Here is a 21324-nt window from a genome sequence, read left to right on the forward strand (position 1 = left end):
GTATCCATGTCTGCTGCTGCAGTCAGGAGGAACACAACCAGCCTCATGTGTTGGCTTGGTGAACTGGCACAAATGTAAAATTGGGGCTGTAAACGGCATCAGAACACAGAACCATAATCATAAGATGCGTCTTACACACTTTCTGACAGCAGCTACTTTCGCACCACATTGTGTTACTTTGGTCCCACATGGGATGTAAGGAAGTAACATCGTTGTGTCTCTACGTCTGTTTATGTCCAGCTCATTTTTTTTTTATTTAGCCTTTATTTAACCAGGTTTGTCCTATTGAGATCATGGATCTCTTTTACAAGGGAGTAGAGCTGCAACCATTAATCGATTAATCGATTAGTTGTCAACTATTAAATTAATCGCCAACTATTTTGATAATCGATTAATCGGTTTGAGTAATTTTTTAAGAAAAAGAAGTCAAAATTCTCTGATTCCAGCTTCTTAAATGTGAATATTTTCTGGTTTCTTTCCTCCTCTATGACAGTAAACTGAATATCTTTGGGTTGTGGACAAAACAAGACATTTGAGGACGTCATCTTGGGCTTTGGGAAACACTGATCCACATTTTTCACCATTTTCTGACATTTTATAGACCAAACAACTAATCGATTAATACAAGGGAGACCTGGCCAAGAATAGCAGCAACACAGAGTTTCAACAAAAAATTAACATCAAAAAAACACATAGAAAACACATGTGAGTAACATTAAAATGATCAGATAGAACATTTGCACACAGACAGCCTGGTTTCAATAGATTTCACCATAGCTTTAAAATCATTCAGGGTTACTAAGTTTTGAAGTTTCAGATCAGACTGTAGATTGTTCCATGCAGTAGGTGCAGAAAACCTAAAAGCTTTCTTTCCCAGTTCAGTTCGGACTTTGGGAACAGCAAATCGCAGAATGTCCCGAGAGCGGAGATTGTAATTTCCATATTTCAAGTTTAAAAGAGACGATAAGTAAGTAGGAATTTTGCCAAGAATGGCTTTGTAAATCAAAATCAAAATCAAATCAAACAATCAAACAAATCAAACAAATTTAACTGAGAAACACGTGGAAAGCTGCATCTGAAATGGGACACATGGATGTTGTTTCTTATATAATATACCATTTTGTACTCTAACTGTATTGGAGTAAACTGGGAAAAAGTAAGAAGTGTTACTTTTTACTCCCCTACCATCGTTGGTTTATGAAACCTGTTTAACCATGCAGAGTTTTTCTTTAAACACGACAAAATGTTTTCTCCTGACTAATCCGACTAGTGTGAACAACATGAGTTAGTCTGTTAGTCTGTTGTTCGTCAGTCTGTTAGTTGGTCTGTAGTCAGTAGTTTCCCAGCCTGCTGCAGAGGCTTCGCAGCAGAAAAGCTCATCACAGCTTTATAAGGCAAATCAGTCTGAGAATCAAACCTGCTGCAGCGGGAAATCCCCCCCCCCGCTCTGCTCCGCTCGGGCTGAATGGGAAAATAAAGAGAGAATAGATGCTGGAAGTCTCTGGTGAGTCTGCGGTACACACACACACACGCACACACACACACACAGATGTTTCCTCTCATATTCCTCATTCAACATATGTTCTAAAATAAGACGAATGGTCTTTATCAAAGAGCCAGTCAGCTGCATTAGTGTGTGTGTGTGTGTGTGTGTGTGTGTGTGTGTATGCATGTATGTGAATGCCCTTGCCAAGTTTTTTTTTATTTCTAAACCTCTATCTATTTAACCAGGGAGGTCACCAAAAAATGGAATTTACAGAGTGGATGTGCATGCGTGTGTGTGTGTGTGTGTGTGTGTGTGTGTGTGCATGTGTGTGTGTGTGTATAAGCGTCTGTGTGAAACAGTGAAATACCAGGAGATTCCCACAGAGCCTCTCAGACCCTCAGGATATTTTTTCACCAACGTCCAAATTTCCATGTGTGGACAACAAAGTTTCTATTCTACTCTATTACCTCCAGTCAGTGATCATCATAAGGCAACCGCCAATAAGAAAAGATCAGTTATATTCTCAGAAAAGCTTTGATTTCTGCTTTATTTCCACCAAATAACCTATCCTCATATAACTTACATCAATTTGATACTACTGTAATGTATACTGTGAATTTATCTTATACTGAATAATGTGATCCTAAAAATGTGGTAAACTCTATTCCATGTGAAATAAAAGTGTGTATCTGTGGTTTACTCCATTTTATCCCAAACTGCAGACTGTACAAACAGCCAAATATGTAAAAGTTGAGCGAGCTAACATGATGCCAGGCTGGCCAGAATTCAAAAAGTATAAAAATATATCAGTTGCCCACTCCCTTCTTCTGTGGTGTTTATTGACCATCCAGCTTCCAGCACCAGGCTTCCATCAGGTTGAAAACTTGGACAGAGGATTTACAGTTTTATCACCAACCTGCTGCCAACCAGGTGTTTCTCCATCCTGAGCCTCTTTAACACATGAAACCTGAAAAAATTGCCGGATTCATTTATTGCATTCTCACAATACTGGAAATACTGTTAAATTCCACTGTTGTCATTTCCCAGAAATTACATTTAACCACCGGAGTCTCTGCAGTTTGAAAACATGGAGGAAGAAGATGCTGAGCAGCTTCTTATTTCCACATCTGTCCAATTCCAATCCAATGCTTCATAAAAAAAGCTCCAGCCTGTAGTCTAGCGGTTTGTATTTCCCTCCTCCATGTGTCGTTACATGACCCAGCTGAAATAGAGCGCCTTATTGCGAGGGGGGCGTTGGATAGGAGTTTGCAATGAGTAGTGTGTGTATCATGCTTTATTCAATCTTGGAACCCATCGTCTATCGGTCTGACGACGATTAGACTCTGGGGGCGACGGCCAATATTTGGGGGTTTCCGGTGTAGCCAGCGGACATCCGGGCCACTTCTGTGCGCCGGTCATTGTTTACAGTCCGATTAGCAACTTGAGACTTTCACTTTAATCCGGTCGTAGACGTCGTCTCTCAACTCCAACTCCATTCTCGCGTCTCAAGTTGCTAATCGGACTGTAAACAATGACCGGCACACGGAAGAGGAAGTCTTGGGCCGGATGTCCGCTGGCTACACCGGAAACCCCCAAATATTGGCCATCGCCCCCAGAGTTGGGTTGGGACGATGGGTTCCGAGATTGTGCTTCATTTGACTCAGACAACTCATGTAAACAGATTATTTAGAATGAATTAGCACTGGGCCATATTGACAAAATCAAATATTACAATATTTTAGACTGGATACCTGGATATGGATAATGTGACAATATTTTAGGATGACTATTCCTGCTTTTGTGCCAGGAGTTAAGGCAAATAAGATGTAGATGAATGGAACAAAACTTAAAGTTGCAATAAGTTAAATTTTCTGACCACTAGAGAGCGACAGAAACTACAGCACAGCAAAGCCATTACAGAGGCCGACCAAGGACAAACACTGCAAAGCACCGTGCATAAAGGCAAACAGCTAAACTACCAGTACCTACTTAGACGTGTTACCAGTCTCACTTTGACAGATCTGTCTCCTGCTGAAGGTCACATGTCAGCAAGTTTACTAGTTCAACAAGTTCACCAGTTTAACAAGTTTACTCACTCACTTCATTAATTCCGCCATTATGTGACAATGTTCAGGAATGGGAGGGGGTGAACGTCGCTTTTAAACAGGGAGGGAGGAGGAGCCAAGCTAGTTTAGCTACTGAATAGAGCAGGAGGAGCTTCGTTCAGAAGCTGAATTTGACAACAAGCTTTAGAAAAGAGGTGAAAACAGCAACACAGCTGGCTGCTGTGTGGATATTGGTTTATATCATTATGTCTCAATGAAATCTCCACATAGCACACATTAGTTTCAGGATTGGTTATAAGGTCTGATATTGCTTATTGCACGAGATGATGAAACATTGGTATAGTGAGCACCAGCAATAACTGAGCAGCACTGATTGTCAGTCTGAAGCTGGGGACACATTAAAAGATTTTTCCAAACATAAACGACAATGAAAAGATTGAGCAGCGCATATGTAACAACTGAAATTTGCAGATTTTCAGTCTCTTGCACACACACAACGTCATTGCGCATGTTTGATCTTGTGTTTACACTTCCATATTTTTTCCCTTTTGAGTCTTTGAAGAGCACATACCACAGGATCATGCAAAGATGAGCCCCGATAATAACAAACATGTTTGATCTAATCATGACGTTGCAGATTGGGATCATAGGAGAGAGATTTGAGTCTTTCACTCCAACACACGACGATTACAGCTGCAACTAGACAGTGTAACTACCCTGAACTACCTGAACTACCCTGGACTACCTGAACTACCCTGAACTACCCTGGACTACCTGAACTACCCTGGACTACCTGAACTACACTGAACTACCTGAACTACCCTGAACTACCCTGTACTACCTGAACTACCCTGTACTACCCTGAACTACCTGAACTACCCTGAACTACCTGAACTACCCTGGACTACCTGAACTACCCTGTACTACCCTGGACTACCTGAACTACCCTGGACTACCTGAACTACCCTGAACTATCCTGGACTACCTGAACTACCCTGTACTACCCTGAACTACCTGAACTACCCTGGACTACCCTGAACTACCTGAACTACCCTGGACTACCTGAACTACCCTGGACTACCCTGGACTAACCTGAACTACCCTGGACTACCCTGGACTACCTGAACTACCCTGAACTACCTGAACTACCCTGGACTACCTGAACTACCCTGAACTACCCTGGACTACCTGAACTATCCTGAACTACCCTGGACTACCCTCAACTACCCTCAACTACCCTGGACTACCCTGAACTACCCTGAACTACCCTGGACTAACCTGAACTACCCTGGACTACCCTGAACTACCTGAACTACCCTCAACTACCCTGGACTACTCTGAACTACCCTGAACTACCCTGGACTAACCTGAACTACCCTGAACTACCCTGAACTACCTGAACTACCCTGAACTACCCTGGACCTCCCTCAACTACCCTGGACTAACCTGGACTACCCTGGACTACCCTGAACTACCCAGGACTACCCTTAACTACCCTGAACTACCTGAACTACCCTGAACTACCCTGGACCTCCCTCAACTACCCTGGACTAACCTGGACTACCCTGGACTACCCTGAACTACCCAGGACTACCCTTAACTACCCCAAACTACCCTGAACTACCCCGTACTACCCTAGACTACCCAGTACTACCCTGAACTACCTGAACTACCCTGGACTACCCTGAACTACCTGAACTACTCTGGATAACCCTGAACTACCCTGAACTACCCTGGACTACCTGAACTACCCTCAACTACCCTGGACTACCCTGAACTACCCTTAACTACCCTGAACTAACCTGAACTACCCTGGACTACCCTGAACTAACTGAACTACCCTGAACTACCTGAACTACCCTGCACTATCCTGGACTACCCTGGACTACCCTGAACTACCTGAACTACCCTGAACTACCCTGGACTACCCTGAACTACCTTAACTACCCTGGACTACCCTGAACTACCTGAACTACCCTGAACTACCCTGAATTACCCCGTCCTACCCTAGACTACCCAGTACTACTCTGAACTACCCTGGACTACCCTGAACTACCCTGAACTGCACTGAACTACCTTGAACTACCCTGGACTACCCTGGACTACCCCTGGACTACCCTGTACTACCCCGAACTACCCCGGACTGCCCTAAACTACCCTGAACTGCACAGAACTACCTGAACAACCTGAATTACCCTGGACTACCCTGAACTACCCTGGACTACCCTCGAATACCCTGGAATACCCTGGACTAGGTGAACTAACCTGGACTACCCTGAGCTACCTGAACTACCCCAGACTACCCTGGACTATCTCAACTACCCTGACCTACCCTGGACTACCCTGAACTACCTAAATTACCTGAACCACGTGGATTACCTGAACTACCCTACACTACCCTGTACTACCCCGAACTACCCCGGACTGCCCTAAACTACCCTGAACTGCACAGAACTACCTGAACAACCTGAATTACCCTGGACTACCCTGAACTACCCTGGACTACCCTCGAATACCCTGGAATACCCTGGACTAGGTGAACTAACCTGGACTACCCTGAGCTACCTGAACTACCCCAGACTACCCTGGACTATCTCAACTACCCTGACCTACCCTGGACTACCCTGAACTACCTAAATTACCTGAACCACGTGGATTACCTGAACTACCCTACACTACCCTGTACTACCCCGAACTACCCCGGACTGCCCTAAACTACCCTGAACTGCACAGAACTACCTGAACAACCTGAATTACCCTGGACTACCCTGAACTACCCTGGACTACCCTCGAATACCCTGGAATACCCTGGACTAGGTGAACTAACCTGGACTACCCTGAGCTACCTGAACTACCCCAGACTACCCTGGACTATCTCAACTACCCTGACCTACCCTGGACTACCCTGAACTACCTAAATTACCTGAACCACGTGGATTACCTGAACTACCCTACACTACCCTGGCCGACCCTGAACTACCCCGAACTACCCCAGACTACCCTGGACTATCTCAACTACCCTGACCTACCCTGGACTACCCTGAACTACCCTGGACTACCTGTGATGTGTCCCCAGCTTGAGCAGCGTAGCAGCAACATGGCGAAGTGAGAGAGAGTGAGCAGGTGCATGAGGAGCTTCAGTAGACCGCCTTACTGAGAGGGGGCGCCTGATGAGAGCTACAGTGAGCAGTGTGTGTGTCACCTGTCTGAGAGGGGGCGCTTGATAAGAGCTACAGTGAGCAGTGTGTGTGTCACCTGTCTGAGAGGGGGGCGCTTGATAAGAGCTACAGTGAGCAGTGTGTGTGTCACGTGTCTGCAGCGCGACTTCGGCTGTCTGCCTGAACTTCACTTCAGTTCCAGGAGGCAGACTGACTGCAGAAGTTAGCAGCAGAGTCTGATCCAGATCCAACTGTCAGAACAGAACAGTCTGCTAATAAAGTTTGTTGAATTGAGAGAGAGAGAGAGAGAGAGAGAGAGAGAGAGAGAGAGAGGGAGGATGAGTGTAGCTGTGAAGTGTGCTAACTCAGCAGAGAAATCTTATTACACAAATCTAACATGCAGTACATCAAAATACTCAGCAGAACATACTGTCTCTCTCTCTCTGTCTCTCTCTCTCTCTCTCTCTCTCTGCAAACTGTGAGGATGGATGGCTCCCATCAGCCATTACTGTCTACACACACACACACACACACACACACACACTGACTGGCTGGCTGTGTGTGTGCGTGTGTGTGTGTGTGTGGCTGGTGGATCTCCCTCTCTGGCATGCCTGATATGTATACAGAGCAGAGCCTGTTTATCACACACACACACACACACACACACACACACACACACACACATCTAGACATGCATTCACATGTGCAAATGCACACCTGTAAACACACACAAGCACACACACATACACATGCACCAACAGATATGCACACACACACACACACACACACACACACACACACACACGAGTGTGCACGCATACACATACACGTGCAAGGAAGGAGGGAAGGAGAGAAGGAAATCCAAACTCCATATATGGTGAGGCTGAGTCAGGACCAGACTGATAATAGAGACTGATTCTCTCTCTCTCTCTCTCTCTCTCTCTCTCTCTCCATCTCTCACTCTCTCTCTCGCTCTCTTTTTCACAAACATTAATTTCCCTCTCTTTTGCTCTTTAGTGTTTTTCCCTCTCCTTTTTTTCCCCCTCTCTCTCTCTCTCTCTCTCTGTCTCTCGCTCTCTCTCTCTCTTTCACAAACATTAATTTCCCTCTCTTTTGCTCTTTAGTGTTTTTCCCTCTCCATTTTCTCTCTCTCTCTCTCTCTCTCTCTCCCCCTCTCTCTGTGTGTGTCTCTCTCTGTGTGTGTCTCTCTCTCTCTCTGTCTCTCTCTCTCTCTCTCCCTCTCTCTCTCTGTGTCTCTCTCTCTCTCTGTCTCTCTCTCTCTCTCTCTCTCTCTCTCTCTCTCTCTCTCTCTCTCTCTCTCTCTCTCTTATTCTGACTTTAGGTCAACAAATCAAATCGAAAAGTTTTGCATCATCATTTTATTGCCTGAAATCCCATAAACTGTATGATGTTTCCCTGCTGCAGGGTTTTAGAGATGAAGTGTTCCTGTCGTTCTGCACAGATTCACACTGAGAGACAAAATCTGAAACTTTCCCACAGTCTCAGTAGAAAACTCTCTTCTCTCTTCATTATTCAGTTTGTATAAACTGTCTGCTTTTTGGTTTTGTTGCTGTAAAACTTTTTTATCTTGTTCAGATTTTAATCTTTCCATCACATATGTGTGTATTGTCTCTACATAATGACATTAGGTGACAGTTTATTAGATTTCTGACTCTCATGACACATTAAGATCCTTGGCAAGGATGTCTAACAACACACACACACACACACACACACACACACACACACACACACACACACACACATCCTTGATGTGTTAATGTGTGTGTTGACTCATATTATCCAAACCTTTAAAACCCTTCAAAGGTCTTGAGTTCAGTTAAAAGTTTAAAGCAGCATGGAGCTTGAAAGTCTTTCTTCCAGGTCTTAAAGTGTAAAACAGTCACACACACACACACACACACACACTCCTCTGAGGATGAATCAGATGAATCAGCCTGAAATGGGAAACAGTCTCTGGTAGAACTGTTCACCACTGAGTTTATTTTTGACTTTATCCATTTAAAGCAGTGTTTTTCAAAGTCTGGGTCACGACCCTACCATGGGTCGCGGGAGATTTTGAAAGGGTCGCCAAAGGGTCACCAATAAAAAATATGAACCAACTGTTGTCATTCAGAAGCACCTGGGTGCGCTCATTGGCAGTTTGTGGCATAATTTCCCAGAGGAGAGACACCTGAAGCTGACATGTAGCTCTGTCACCCTGCTGACCTCACTAATGAAAAAATAAGAAACAAGGCCATCTCTCACATTAACATGCAGATGATCAGACTGTATTGCGGTTGCTGTGAGACTTAACTGACCAAGGCACTGTTAATGTTAGAAGTAAGCAGACACTTTCAGGCAGTGTTGTAATTCAAAACATTGACCTGTAAAGCAAAATGTGATCAATAATTGGCATTGTATTTGTGTCAATGAAATATATTCGTATTTTCACAGAAACTACATCTGTGTTCAGGTTCTTTTTATTTGTTAGGGTTTGCACTTTAAAAGTTATAAATAAATTGAAGTGTTGCTTTTAAAAGAAGATATTCTTCAAACTCTAGTTTACAGTAAAATACATTTTCAGTGTCATATAGCATTCATAAAAGTTGCTTCATACATTGCACCACAGTAGTACTGTCATAGAAATTCAGTATGAAGTTAAGAAACGTTTTGGAAATGTATTGCAAAATGTGTGTAGGGAACCCTACTATAATTTATTAGTATGAATAATATTCGTGTTACCCCTTTACTTTCACTTTGGGTCCCAGAGTATGAGCATTTAGGAGAAATGGGTCACCTGAAAAAAGTTTGAAAACCACTGATTTAAAGAGTTTCATCCACCCAGGAGGTTGGAGAAGTTTCTCAGTCCATAGAGCAGCATGAGATCCTTTCATTGAAGTGAAAACATGAATATCACTAAAACTGCTGTTGCGAGGTTTTAAACACAGCAGCTTTACAGCTCCAAGAAGAAAATCAAGTTTCTCCAAAAAAACAAACAGCTCCTGCAGGATAATCCAAGTGTTCTGCAGCCCAACAGTTGCACTATAATAATAATATAATAATAATAATAATCTTTATTTATAGAGCACTTTTCAAAATCCACGTTGCTTCACAAAGGCAGCAAAATAAGTTATAAAATCATCAGGTTTTGAAAGAAAACAATTTGGTGTATAAAAACCAATACAGTGTAGGAAAAGAAAAACATTTTTTAAAGGAAATAAAAGACATTTATTTCAAAATTTAGAAATTAAATCTCAAGTAAAATCAGGAAAGGCTCTCTGATAAAAGTATTTTTTAAGAAGGGACTTAAAGGAGATCGCTGACTCAGCCGACCTGATTTCCTCGGGCAGATCGTTCCGGAGCCTCGGGGCCCCGACTGCAGAACTACTTTAGTTTTCAGTCTGGACTCTGGAACAGACAGAAGACCTCTGCTCTGCCCGAGGAGCTCAAAGTACATACCGGCGCGTACGGTACTAAGAGGTCAGAGATGTAGCAGGGAGAGAGGCCATGAAAGAGCCTGAAAAGTAATCAGTAAAATCTTAAAATCTATTCTAAAACATCCTGGGAGCCAGTGTAAAGAGGCTGAAACAGGAGTGATGTGATCACGTCTCTTGGTTCTGGTTAAAAGCCTGGCAGCTGAGTTGCTGTGCAGTCTGGAGTCGATCAATAGATTTTTGGTTCAGGCAAGTAAAAAGGCTGCTGCAGTGATCCAGGCGTGATGATGGTCTCTGTGTCTGTAAAAGTTAAGATAGTATTTTGGAAATATTTCTAAGATGCTAAAAACATGATTGCACAAGCTTTGTGGTGTGCTGCTCAAAACTTAAATTACTGTCAAACCAGACACCAAGATTCCTATAAGCGGGGCGGAGCTTGTCTCTCATGCGTATGGGTGCAAGAGAAAATATAAAGCAGTCACACAGATAATGAATCAGATGAAACAAAAATCTGTAACATTTTACAATAAGGGTCACTAAGTTAAGGGTTAGTTAAGGCTTAATAAGGGTTAGTTAATGCTTAATAAGCATTAACTAACCCTTAATTAACAGTTAACTAATGTGTAATTTACTAATGGAGTTCATGTTAACTAAGGTATTAATTTATACATTATAGTTTATAAAGATGACTATTAAATAATGTATAAATTAATACTTTAGTTAACATGAACACCATTAGTAAATGATTACCAGACGCATTAGTTAACTGTTAATTAATGTATGCTTATTGTAAAGTGTTACCAAAAAATCATACATAAATTGGGGAAAGAAATGTCATAAACAGCTTGTGCTTTATAATAAAGTGTTTTGTAGCCGAACAATTCCAAAAAGCAGATATTCACTCCATCCACTGCAAAAAATGATGAGCTGTCCAGTGATTTACATTCTCCTGGAAAAAAGTCAAATTTGTTGAAAGCGGTAAAATTATCTGATTCTTCCTTGTTATTGAAAGTGTAATGCAGTACAATGTATGGACAGTGTTGGAAAGTAACTAAGTACATTTACTCAAGTACTGTACTTAAGTACAATTTTGAGATACTTGTACTTTACTTGAGTATTTCCATTCGATGCTACTTTATTCTTCCACTCCACTACATTTCAGAGGGAAATATTGTACTTTCTACTCCACTACATTTATTTGACAGCTTTAGTTACTTTTCAGATGGAGATTTGACACAATGGATAATATAACAAGCTTTTAAAATACAACACATTGTTAAAGATGAAACCAGTGGTTTCCAACCTTTTTGGCTTTTGACGTCTTACAAAAAGCAGTGTGTAGTCGGGTCACATTTCAGATGTCTATGAGTTCTTAACAGCTCCACCAAATAGTGATTTTTCCCTCTAAATCTCACATGGTTTCATTTCAATAAATGTTCAAATGATCCAATATTTCAGCAAAAATCAAAGATTAGAGAAAAAGTCCAAAAACTGAAAACAGATTTGTGTATCAGAACTTTGTTTTTTCTTCTTTCCTCTCCCATTAATCATCTCACGACCCCTCAGATTTATCTGGTGACCCTTTGGAGGGGCCCGGCCCCTAGGTTGGGAACCACTGGACTAAACTAGCTAACTGTATATAAAGTAGTTTAAACTAGCTCCACCTCCAGCAGCTACAACAGTAACATGCTGCTTAGACACTGATGCTTCAGTATTAATAATCTAATGATGTCATATATAATAAAATATCAGTCAGAGGGACCAAACCACTACTTTTACTTTAATACTTTAACTACATTTTGCTGCTAATACTTATGTACTTTTACTTAAGTAGGATTTTTCATGCAGGACTTTTACTTGTAATGAAGTATTTTTACATTGCTGTATTGGTACTTTTACTTAAATAGAGGATCAGAGTACTTTTTCCAGCACCGTGTATGAATATAATAATATCTATAATATGGATCTGCTGTGCTGTGTGTTTCAGGCAGGAGGCCGGGCCGCCGGTCGGAGAGGTCAGAGGTCACAGAGGCTCCGGCCTTCATCAGCAGACTGAGCGACCTGCAGGTGATGGACGGCAGCCAGGTCACCATGACGGTGGAGCTGAGCGGTGAGGCTGCGTGTGTATGTGTGTGTGTGTGTGTGTGTGGGGTGTGTGTGTGTGTGTGTGTGTGTGTGTGTGTAGCTGTGGTATTTCCTGTCAGCTCTCCAGGGAGTTGGAGATGAGATGAGGACAGATTTACTCTGTTTCCCCTCACTCTCTCTCTCTGTGCCAGTGTGTGTGTGTGTGTGTGTGTGTGTGTGTGTGTGTGTGTGTGTGTGTGTGTGTGTGTGTGGCCATGTTGTGCAGTGAAGTCGTCCTCTGACAGCAGTTACTGTGTTTAAATATGAGTTGCTTATGAGTTCCTATAGCAGTCAGTATGGAGCCTGTGGTCGTTGTTCTGAGTTACATAATGATTTTCCAGCAGGTCTTTTTCTCCATATAAGCTCTGCAGCAGCTGGATCACCTGCAGCCTTATGAGTTATGGTAAAAAATATCAATCTACATTCACCAGTCAGGAACTATTAGCTCTGCCTGGTCTGGATGACAGCATGAGTGGAGACAGATCAGAACTAGAGATTCGATTGGATACGTGATCTGAGGTTCAGGATCAATACAGCCAGGATACCATGTGATCAGTAAAAGTTCAGTGACAACAAAGTCTGACTGTGCAGAATTCTGTTTATTTCTGAGACTCAGATCTTTCGAGCGATGCCATTGGCTGCTAGAATGTAAACAACAATTTAAAAATGTCATTACAAAGTGATAAGGCAATACTTTACAATAAGGGTCGCTAAGTTAAGGGTTAGTTAATGCTTACTAAGTTTAGTTAATGCTTAATAAGTTTAGTTGTTTAATAAGTTTAGTTAATGCTTAATAAAGGTTAGTTAATGCTTAATAAGTTTAGTTGTTTAATAAGTTTAGTTAATGCTTAATAAGGGTTAGTTAATGCTTAATAAGTTTAGTTGTTTAATAAGTTTAGTTAATGCTTAATAAAGGTTAGTTAATGCTTAATAAGTTTAGTTGTTTAATAAGTTTAGTTAATGATTAATAAAGGTTAGTTAATGCTTAATAAGGGTTAGTTAATGCTTAATAAGTTTAGTTGTTTAATAAGTTTACTTAATGCTTAATAAGGGTTAGTTAATGCTTAATAAGTTTACTTAATGCTTAATAAGTTTAGTTAATGCTTAATAAGCATTAACTAACCCTTAATTAACAGTTAACTAATGTGCAATTTACTAATGGTGTTCATGTTAACTAAGGTATTAATTTATACATTAGTTAATAGTTTATAAAGATGACTATTAAATAATGTATAAATTAATACCTTAGTTAACATGAACACCATTAGTAAATGATTACCATTATTAGTTAACTGTTAATTAAGGGTTAATTAATGCTTATTAAACATTAACTAACCCTTAACTTAGTGACCCTTATTGTAAAGTGTTACCAGTGACAATAATATAATTTGGATGGAGAGCTTGTGAAACTGTGATGGTCCAGAGTCTCATTAGTGATTACTACAGCAGAATAACATGGAGCTGATGTCACAGTGATGTCATCATGTGGATCCAGGTGTCCCCCCTCCGGAGGTGGTCTGGCTCCACGACGGACAGGAGGTGACGGAGTCGGAGGACTTCCACTTCCACAGGAAGGGCAACCTGTGCACCCTGCTGATCCAGGAAGTGTTCCCAGAGGACACTGGGGTTTATACCTGCCAGGCCTGGAACCAGTATGGAGAGACCAGCACAGAGGCCAGGCTCACTGTGCAGGGTACACACACACACACACACACACACACACACACACACACACACACACACACACACACACACACACACACACACACACACACACACACAGAGTTGCACAACTGGTTAAACTGGTTACATTACATTGGTCCACTGTATGAGAATAGTTGATGAAATAGTTATTATTATGGTTATGGTTATGGTTATGGTTATGGTTATGGTTCTAGTTCTAGTTCTAGTTCTAGTAGTAGTTATGGTTCTAGTTCTAGTTATAGTTCTGGTTATAGTTGCAGTTATAGTTGGAGTTTTGGTTCTGGTTATAATTATAGTTCTGGTTCTGGTTCTGGTTCTGGTTATGATAATAGTTATAGTTATGGTTGTAGTTATAGTTATGGTTATGGTTATGGTTACAGTTATAGTTATAGTTATAGTATAGTTATATATACAGTGTTGCAGTCAGGACCGAGGACCTTGCGCCGAGGTCCGTAAGCATCACTGTCGTGCCAATAAAGACGGTAAAGCTCACCCTCGAGTGTAATATTGTGATTATACAACGGTTACCAACAAAATAAAAGATATAATCAAAATGTATTCATATTGTGGGGCAAATCGCAAAATAAAAAACTTTTTGCTAGTATTATCTCCGTTTCCCTGGAAATACATGGGGTCTGACTAATAACTGGAAAACAATCAGTCACGTCAGTAGACTCCTATGTAATGGAACCTAGTTTACTACTCCAGCAAGTAGGCCGACCCTTAGTAACGATTATAGTTATAGTTATAGTTATACTTATGGTTATAGTTATAGTTATAGTTATAGTTGTAGTTATAGTTATAGTTATAGTTATAGTTATGGTTGTAGTTATAGTTATAGTTATAGTTATAGTTATAGTTATGGTTGTAGTTATAGTTATGGTTGTAGTTATAGTTATAGTTATGGTTATAGTTATAGTTATGGTTGTAGTTATAGTTATGTTGTAGTTATAGTTATAGTTGTAGTTATAGTTATATTTATAGTTATAGTTATAGTTATGGTTATGGTTGTGGTTATAGTTATGGTTGTAGTTATAGTTGTAGGTATAGTTATGGTTATAGTTATAGTTATAGTTATGGTTGTAGTTATAGTTGTAGTTATAGTTATAGTTATAGTTATGGTTATGGTTGTGGTTATAGTTATAGTTATAGTTATGGTTCTGGTTCTGGTTCTGGTTCTGGTTCTGGCTATAGTTATAGTTCTGGTTCTGGTTGTGGTTCTGTTTGTGGTTGTGGTTCTGGTTCTGTTTGTGGTTGTGGTTGTGGTTGTGGTTCTGGTTCTGTTTGTGGTTGTGGTTGTGGTTGTGGTCCTGGTTCTAGCTCTAGTTGTGGTTCCAGAGCCCCAGGACGGCGTCCAGCCCTGGTTCATCACTAAGCCCAAGGCGGTGAGCGGCGTTGTGGGTCAGCATGTCCTGCTGTCCTGCGCTGTGGCCGGAGACCCGTTCCCCCAGTTCAGCTGGAGCAGAGCGGACCGGCGACCTCTGACCCCCGGAGCAGACTACGACCTGCTGCACAAGGAGGACGTCGTCTCACTGCTCATCAGGTCAGCTGACCGCTTTACCTTTACAGCCAGAGACTCTGCTGAGTCAGCAGGAGAACCAGCCTCACCTCCTACAACCAACAGCCAGAGGTCAGAGGTCACAGACTCTGACAGTACAGGGAATATTCCTGTGATTCTACAATTACTACTTCTTCTTCTTCTTCTCCTTCTCCTTCTTCTTCTTCTTCTTCTTCTTCTTCTTCTTCTTCTTCTTCAGGAGAGTCAAGAAGCATCATGCTGGAGACTACCTGATCAGCCTGAGGTAGGGAGATCACACACACACACACACACACACACACACACACATACAAAACACTACTGTCTATATTATTTATGATGTATTGTTTATTATGCTTACTGTTCATATGTGTATTCTAACTGTACAGTAGGTCATGTTATAGTTTATTATAACTACAGAGTGGTTCATGTTGTAACAGAAAATACAACAGCAACATAAAACACTAATCCTCTATAGATCCATCTGGATGAAGTGAGGATTAAACCCCTCCTCCATCATCTATCCATCCACCCATTTCCATATTCATCCATTAATTCACCCATCTATCCATCTATCAATCCCTCCATCCACCCATCCAGCTATAATAACTTTAGAGGTCCAGTATTATTATAACATTAGTCTGTCTCTCTGTCTGTCTGTCTGTCTGTCTCTCTGTCTCTCTGTCTCTCTGTCTGTCTGTCTGTCTGTCTCTCTGTCTCTCTGTCTGTCTGTCTGTCTGTCTGTCTGTCTCTCTGTCTGTCTGTCTGTCTCTCTGTCTGTCTCTCTTCTCTCTGTCTGTCTGTCTGTCTGTCTGTCTGTCTGTCTCTCTGTCTGTCTCGCTGTCTCTCTGTCTGTCTGTCTCTCTGTCTCTCTGTCTGTCTGTCTGTCTGTCTCTCTGTCTCTCTGTCTGTCTGTCTCTCTGTCTCTTTGTCTGTCTGTCTGTCTGTCTGTCTCTCTGTCTGTCTCTCTGTCTCTCTGTCTCTCTGTCTGTCTGTCTCTCTGTCTCTCTGTCTGTCTGTCTCTCTGTCTCTTTGTCTGTCTGTCTGTCTCGCTGTCTGTCTCTCTGTCTCTCTGTCTGTCTGTCAGGAACAAGGTTGGGGAGTGCAGCTGTGTGGCCAGTCTGTCCATCACTGATGGAGGAGAGATTGACCGAACAACAAGAGGAGGAGGAGGAGGAGGAGGAGGAGGAGGAGGAGGGGGAGAGGACAGGTAAGACTGACTTCTTTCTCTTCTTTCTCAATTTAATATTGCGATGCTGCCAAAATTTTGCTAGATACAATATCTTTAAATACATATGTATTATTATTATTTGTAACAAATAACAGTAACACTTTACAATAAGGGTCACTAAGTTAAGGGTTAGTTAATGCTTAATAAGCATTAACTAACCCTTAATTAACAGTTAACTAATGTGTCTGGTAATCATTTACTAATGGTGTTCATGTTAACTAAGGTATTAATTTATACATTATTTAATAGTCATCTTTATAAACTATTAAATAATGTATAAATTAATACCTTAGTTAACATGAACACCATTAGTAAATTACACATTAGTTAACTGTTAATTAAGGGTTAGTTCATGCTTATTAAGCATTACCTAACCCTTAACTTAGTGACCCTTATTGTGAAGTGAAACTAATTATTATTATTATAATAATAATTATTATTATTAATAGCCTAGAAATATGATCTTCCCATTCAGGCACTGGAGGCCATTTGTTGGAATTTGCTCATTCCTGTCATTTCCAGGAAAGCAGGCTGTTTGTGGAAAAGAAAACCCACTGTGGTTATTTTAGGTTTTACTCGTCTTTAAACGTTTGCTGTTGTTGTTTTTTTATAATTATTTTTATTAGGGACCAGCATGACAATGGACAGATGTAGTTACAGATGTTCAGATGAGTTGGGTATTCAGGAGGAGAGAGATCAAAACAAAAACAGCAAAGAAATAAAATAAGATAAAACAACAAGAACAAAAATGACAATAATAAGACAAAGTTCTGGACTGCATACTGCTTGATTGCATCATGATTCTGTGAAAAGTTTGCAGTTGTGATCTAAGCAACACAAGATGCTCTGGTATATATACCCGATATACCACATAAATATCGCAATATTCGATATCGTTAAATATCGGCCCGAGCCTCATCACGTACAATATCTCAGACGCCACTGACGCTTCTTTCCGTCCTTCCTCCCTCCTTCTGTCCCTCCATAGTTTCCCTTCTTTTCACTGAGCTGGGAGGAAGGGGCTGACCCCAGGCTTCTAAAAACCAGCCTGCCTCCTCCTTCCTGTTATCCCTTCATCCCTCCCTCCTTTCCATTTCTGTTCTGTATTTTCCTCCCATCGATCCCTTTATCTCTATTCTCTCTGCTTTCTTCCTGCTTCTACTCCCATCCCCCTTCCCTTCATCCCTCTGTTCCCTCCGTCCATCCACCGTCCTATATCCAGACATTCCCTAAAGCTTCTCTAATCCGTCCATATCAACTAAACCAATCACAGACAATATTTACCCTCTCTCTCTCTCTCTCTCTCTCTCTCTCTCTCTGTCTCTCTCTCCCTCTCTCTGTCTCTGTCTGTCTCTCTCTCTCTCCCTCTCTCTCTGTCTCTGTCTCTGTCTCTCTGTCTCTGTCTCTCTCCCTCTCTCTCCCTCTCTCTCTCTCTCTCTCTCTCTCTCTCTCTCTCTGCTGGACACACCATTATTTAGGGGTGTGTGTGTGTGTGTGTAGGCTAGGAATAGTTGAAGGGAGAAAGGGAGATTTGTTCCAAGATTTTGATGAGATGGAAAATATGTAATCAATTTCAGTGAAAAGAATAACAACTTTCAGTTTCAAAATTGAATAATAGCATTAAGGGAGATCTGAAGGAGTTTTAAAGGGAATTTAATAAGAGAACAACTGAATAACCTACTAAGGGAGAACTGAAGGAGGTTAGAGGAGATTTGAATGGAAGAAAAGGGAAAATTGAAAGAGAAGTTAAGGGAGAATTGAGGGAGATTTAAGAGGAAACAGGAGTTTTAAAGGGGAAATTGATGATTGGAGATTGGGCAGAGGAGCAATTTAGAAAGAAGAAATGACAAACAAGAAAGGGAGAAAAGAGCGAGAGTGAATGAAGGAGGGATAAAGAGACTGGGAATTAAAATGTGTGTTGTTCATGTTTTCAAACCAAATAATTCATCGTCCAGATATGGTCCAACTGTATAAACTGTGGGTTGTTTTTTGAAAAATTTTCATTTTGTAAAACTGCTTTGGCAATATTGAACTGAATGTGAATAATGTAATAATGTAAATTAACTGAAATAACTGGGAATAAAATAAATAAAATAAGTAAAATGACTGGGAATAAAGTAACTGGAATGGCTGGGAATAAAGTAACTGGAATGACTGGGAATAAAGCAACAGAAATGACTGTGAATAAAGCAACAGAAATGACTGGCAATAAAGCAACAGAAATGACTGGGAATAAAGTAACTGGAATGACTGGGAATAAAGTAACAGAAATGACTGGGAATAAAGTAACTGAAATGACTGGGAATAAAGCAACAGAAATGACTGGGAATAAAGTACCTGGAATGACTGGGAATAAAGTAACTGAAATGACTGGGAATAAAGTAACTGGAATGACTGGGAATAAAGCAACAGAAATGACTGGGAATAAAGTACCTGGAATGACTGGGAATAAAGTAACTGAAATGACTGGGAATAAAGCAACAGAAATGACTGGGAATAAATCAACAGAAATGACTGGGAATAAAGTAACTGGAATGACTGGGAATAAAGCAACTGAAATGACTGGGAATAAAGTACCTGGAATGACTGGGAATAAAGCAACAGAAATGACTGGGAATAAAGTAACTGGAATGACTGGGAATAAAGCAACAGAAATGACTGGGAATAAAGTACCTGGAATGACTGGGAATAAAATAACAGAAATGACTGGGAATAAAGTAAATATAGCAACTGGAATTACTGGGAATAAAATATTTAAAGTAACTAAAATGACTGAGATTAAAGTAACTGGAATGACTGAGAATAAAGTAACAGAAATGACTGGGAATAAAGTAAATGAAGTAACTAAAATGACTGGGATTAAAGTAACTAAAATGACTGAGAATAAAGTAACAGAAATGATCGGGAATAAAGTAAATAAAGTAACAGAAATTACTGGGAATCAACCATCTCAACTCAGGAAGCAGTGTGTCCTTAGAGTGCTGTTCCAGTCTGATTCCACTCCGTTCTGTTTAGATCTGTCATTATGTGTGTGTGTGTGTGTGTGTGTGTGTGTTTGGGGGGGCGGGGGGGGTCAGTCCGTTCTGGGTGCATGCCCTAATAAGGACAATAGAGTCATCTGTGATGTAACATGTACATGTTGAGTTGTGGTCCTCCTCTCCTCCCCTCTCTCTCTCTCTCTCGGTCTCTCTCCCGCTCCCCCCCCCCCCCTCTCTCTCTCTCTCTCTCTCTCTCTCTCTCTCCCGCTCCCCCCCCCCCCCCCCTCTCTCTCTCTCTCCTCCCTCATTCCCCAGCTGTACAGGGGGCGGGATCTGTCCTCTCTGATCCAGGGGGGCTTTTAAACCAGCTCTGTTCATTCTCTTTCTCTCTCTATCCATCTCTCTCTCTCTCCCTCTCTGTTCATTCCCCCAGCCCTAGAGGAGGAGGAAGAGGAGGAGGAGCAGCAGAGGCCGGTGGGACGGCGGTGCTGAGAGGAGGCTCCAGAGGAGAAGGAGGCAGCGTGGAGGAGAGCAGCAGCAGCAGCAGCAGCAGCAGCAGTGCGACTCGTCTCCCACTGAGCAGCCGGAGGTGGCAGGAGGCCAGAGAGGAGACGCAGGAGAAGAAGGAGAAGAAGGAGCAGCGGCGCGGAGGAGCATCGAACCCGCAACTCCTGCAGCGCGACTCCCGCCCCCACCTCCAGCAGGAGCTCCCGGAGCGGGAGAAGAAGAAGAAGGAGGAGGACTCGGACTCGGACCCGTCGGCTCCTCGCGGGCTCCTCCGGCGCTGCGTGGAGACCAGGGAGCGCGGCGAAGAGGAGCTGCGGCAGCGGGAGGCGCAGCAGCTCGACTTCCGCTCCCTGCTGGGCCGCCGCGCCCCGGAAGAGGACCCGAGGGAGGCCGGCCTCGCCACCGCCGCCGCCCAGGAGCACCAGATGGATTTTAAGGCGAACCTGAAGGGCGTCAAAGCCAAGGCCCTGTCGGAGGAGGAGCGCAAGGTGAACTCGCCCCAGCAGGTCGACTTCCGCGCCGTCCTGGGGAAGAAGGGCGGCGCCATCAACAGCGGCAAGACCGCCGAGACGCCCGCCAAGAACGCCAACGCCGCCGACTTCCGGTCCGTCCTGTCCAACAAGAAGAAACAGGCGACTCCGGAGAAGAACGGGGAGAGCGCCGCCGCAAAAACCGCCGAGAAGGACGGCAAGGCGGCGGTGAACAACTGCGTAGATGGAGGGATTAATGAGAAGAAGAGCGGAGGAGGAGGAGGAGGAGGAGGAGGAGGAGGAGGAGGAGGAGCAGGAGCAGGGAAGGAGCTGCAGTTCGTGGAGAAGCTGAGCGACCTGACGGTGCTGGACGGGCAGCGGCTCCGCCTGCAGTGCCGCCTGCCGACCTCCGACCCCCGTGACATCACCGTCACCTGGACCCTCGACAGAAAGGTCATCAAAGCCTCCAAGTTCATCGTGCTCGCCAACGAAGGTCAGAGAACACACACACACACACACTCACACACACACACACACACACACCTAACTGTGATCCTAATGCCTGAAAGGCCAAACCAAACAATATCCTATTTCCTAATGGAGTCTGGAAAACACTCAGTCCAGAA

At 42.5% G+C, this 21324-nt stretch overlaps 1 protein-coding gene across 1 annotated transcript in view; it reads left to right on the forward strand.

Annotated features, from left to right (window-relative positions):
• Positions 1-21191, forward strand: part of LOC139638469 (myosin light chain kinase, smooth muscle-like) — a gene marked incomplete at both ends in the record, with an annotated part of 43048 nt that extends 21857 nt beyond the window's left edge. The window contains 6 exons of the mRNA XM_071512609.1: positions 12135-12257; positions 13767-13964; positions 15314-15518; positions 15733-15777; positions 16600-16722; positions 20155-21191. Coding sequence (XP_071368710.1) covers positions 12135-12257; positions 13767-13964; positions 15314-15518; positions 15733-15777; positions 16600-16722; positions 20155-21191 — 1731 coding nt within the window. The remainder of the gene's footprint in view (positions 1-12134; positions 12258-13766; positions 13965-15313; positions 15519-15732; positions 15778-16599; positions 16723-20154) is intronic.
• Positions 21192-21324: the final 133 nt, after the last annotated feature.

This window comes from Centroberyx affinis, unplaced genomic scaffold (genome assembly GCF_046629955.1).
Source record: "Centroberyx affinis isolate AG114_WGS23_722 - 3 ecotype Tasmania unplaced genomic scaffold, CSIRO-AGI_Caff_v1 ptg006386l_1, whole genome shotgun sequence".
Classification (NCBI taxonomy): domain Eukaryota; kingdom Metazoa; phylum Chordata; class Actinopteri; order Beryciformes; family Berycidae; genus Centroberyx; species Centroberyx affinis.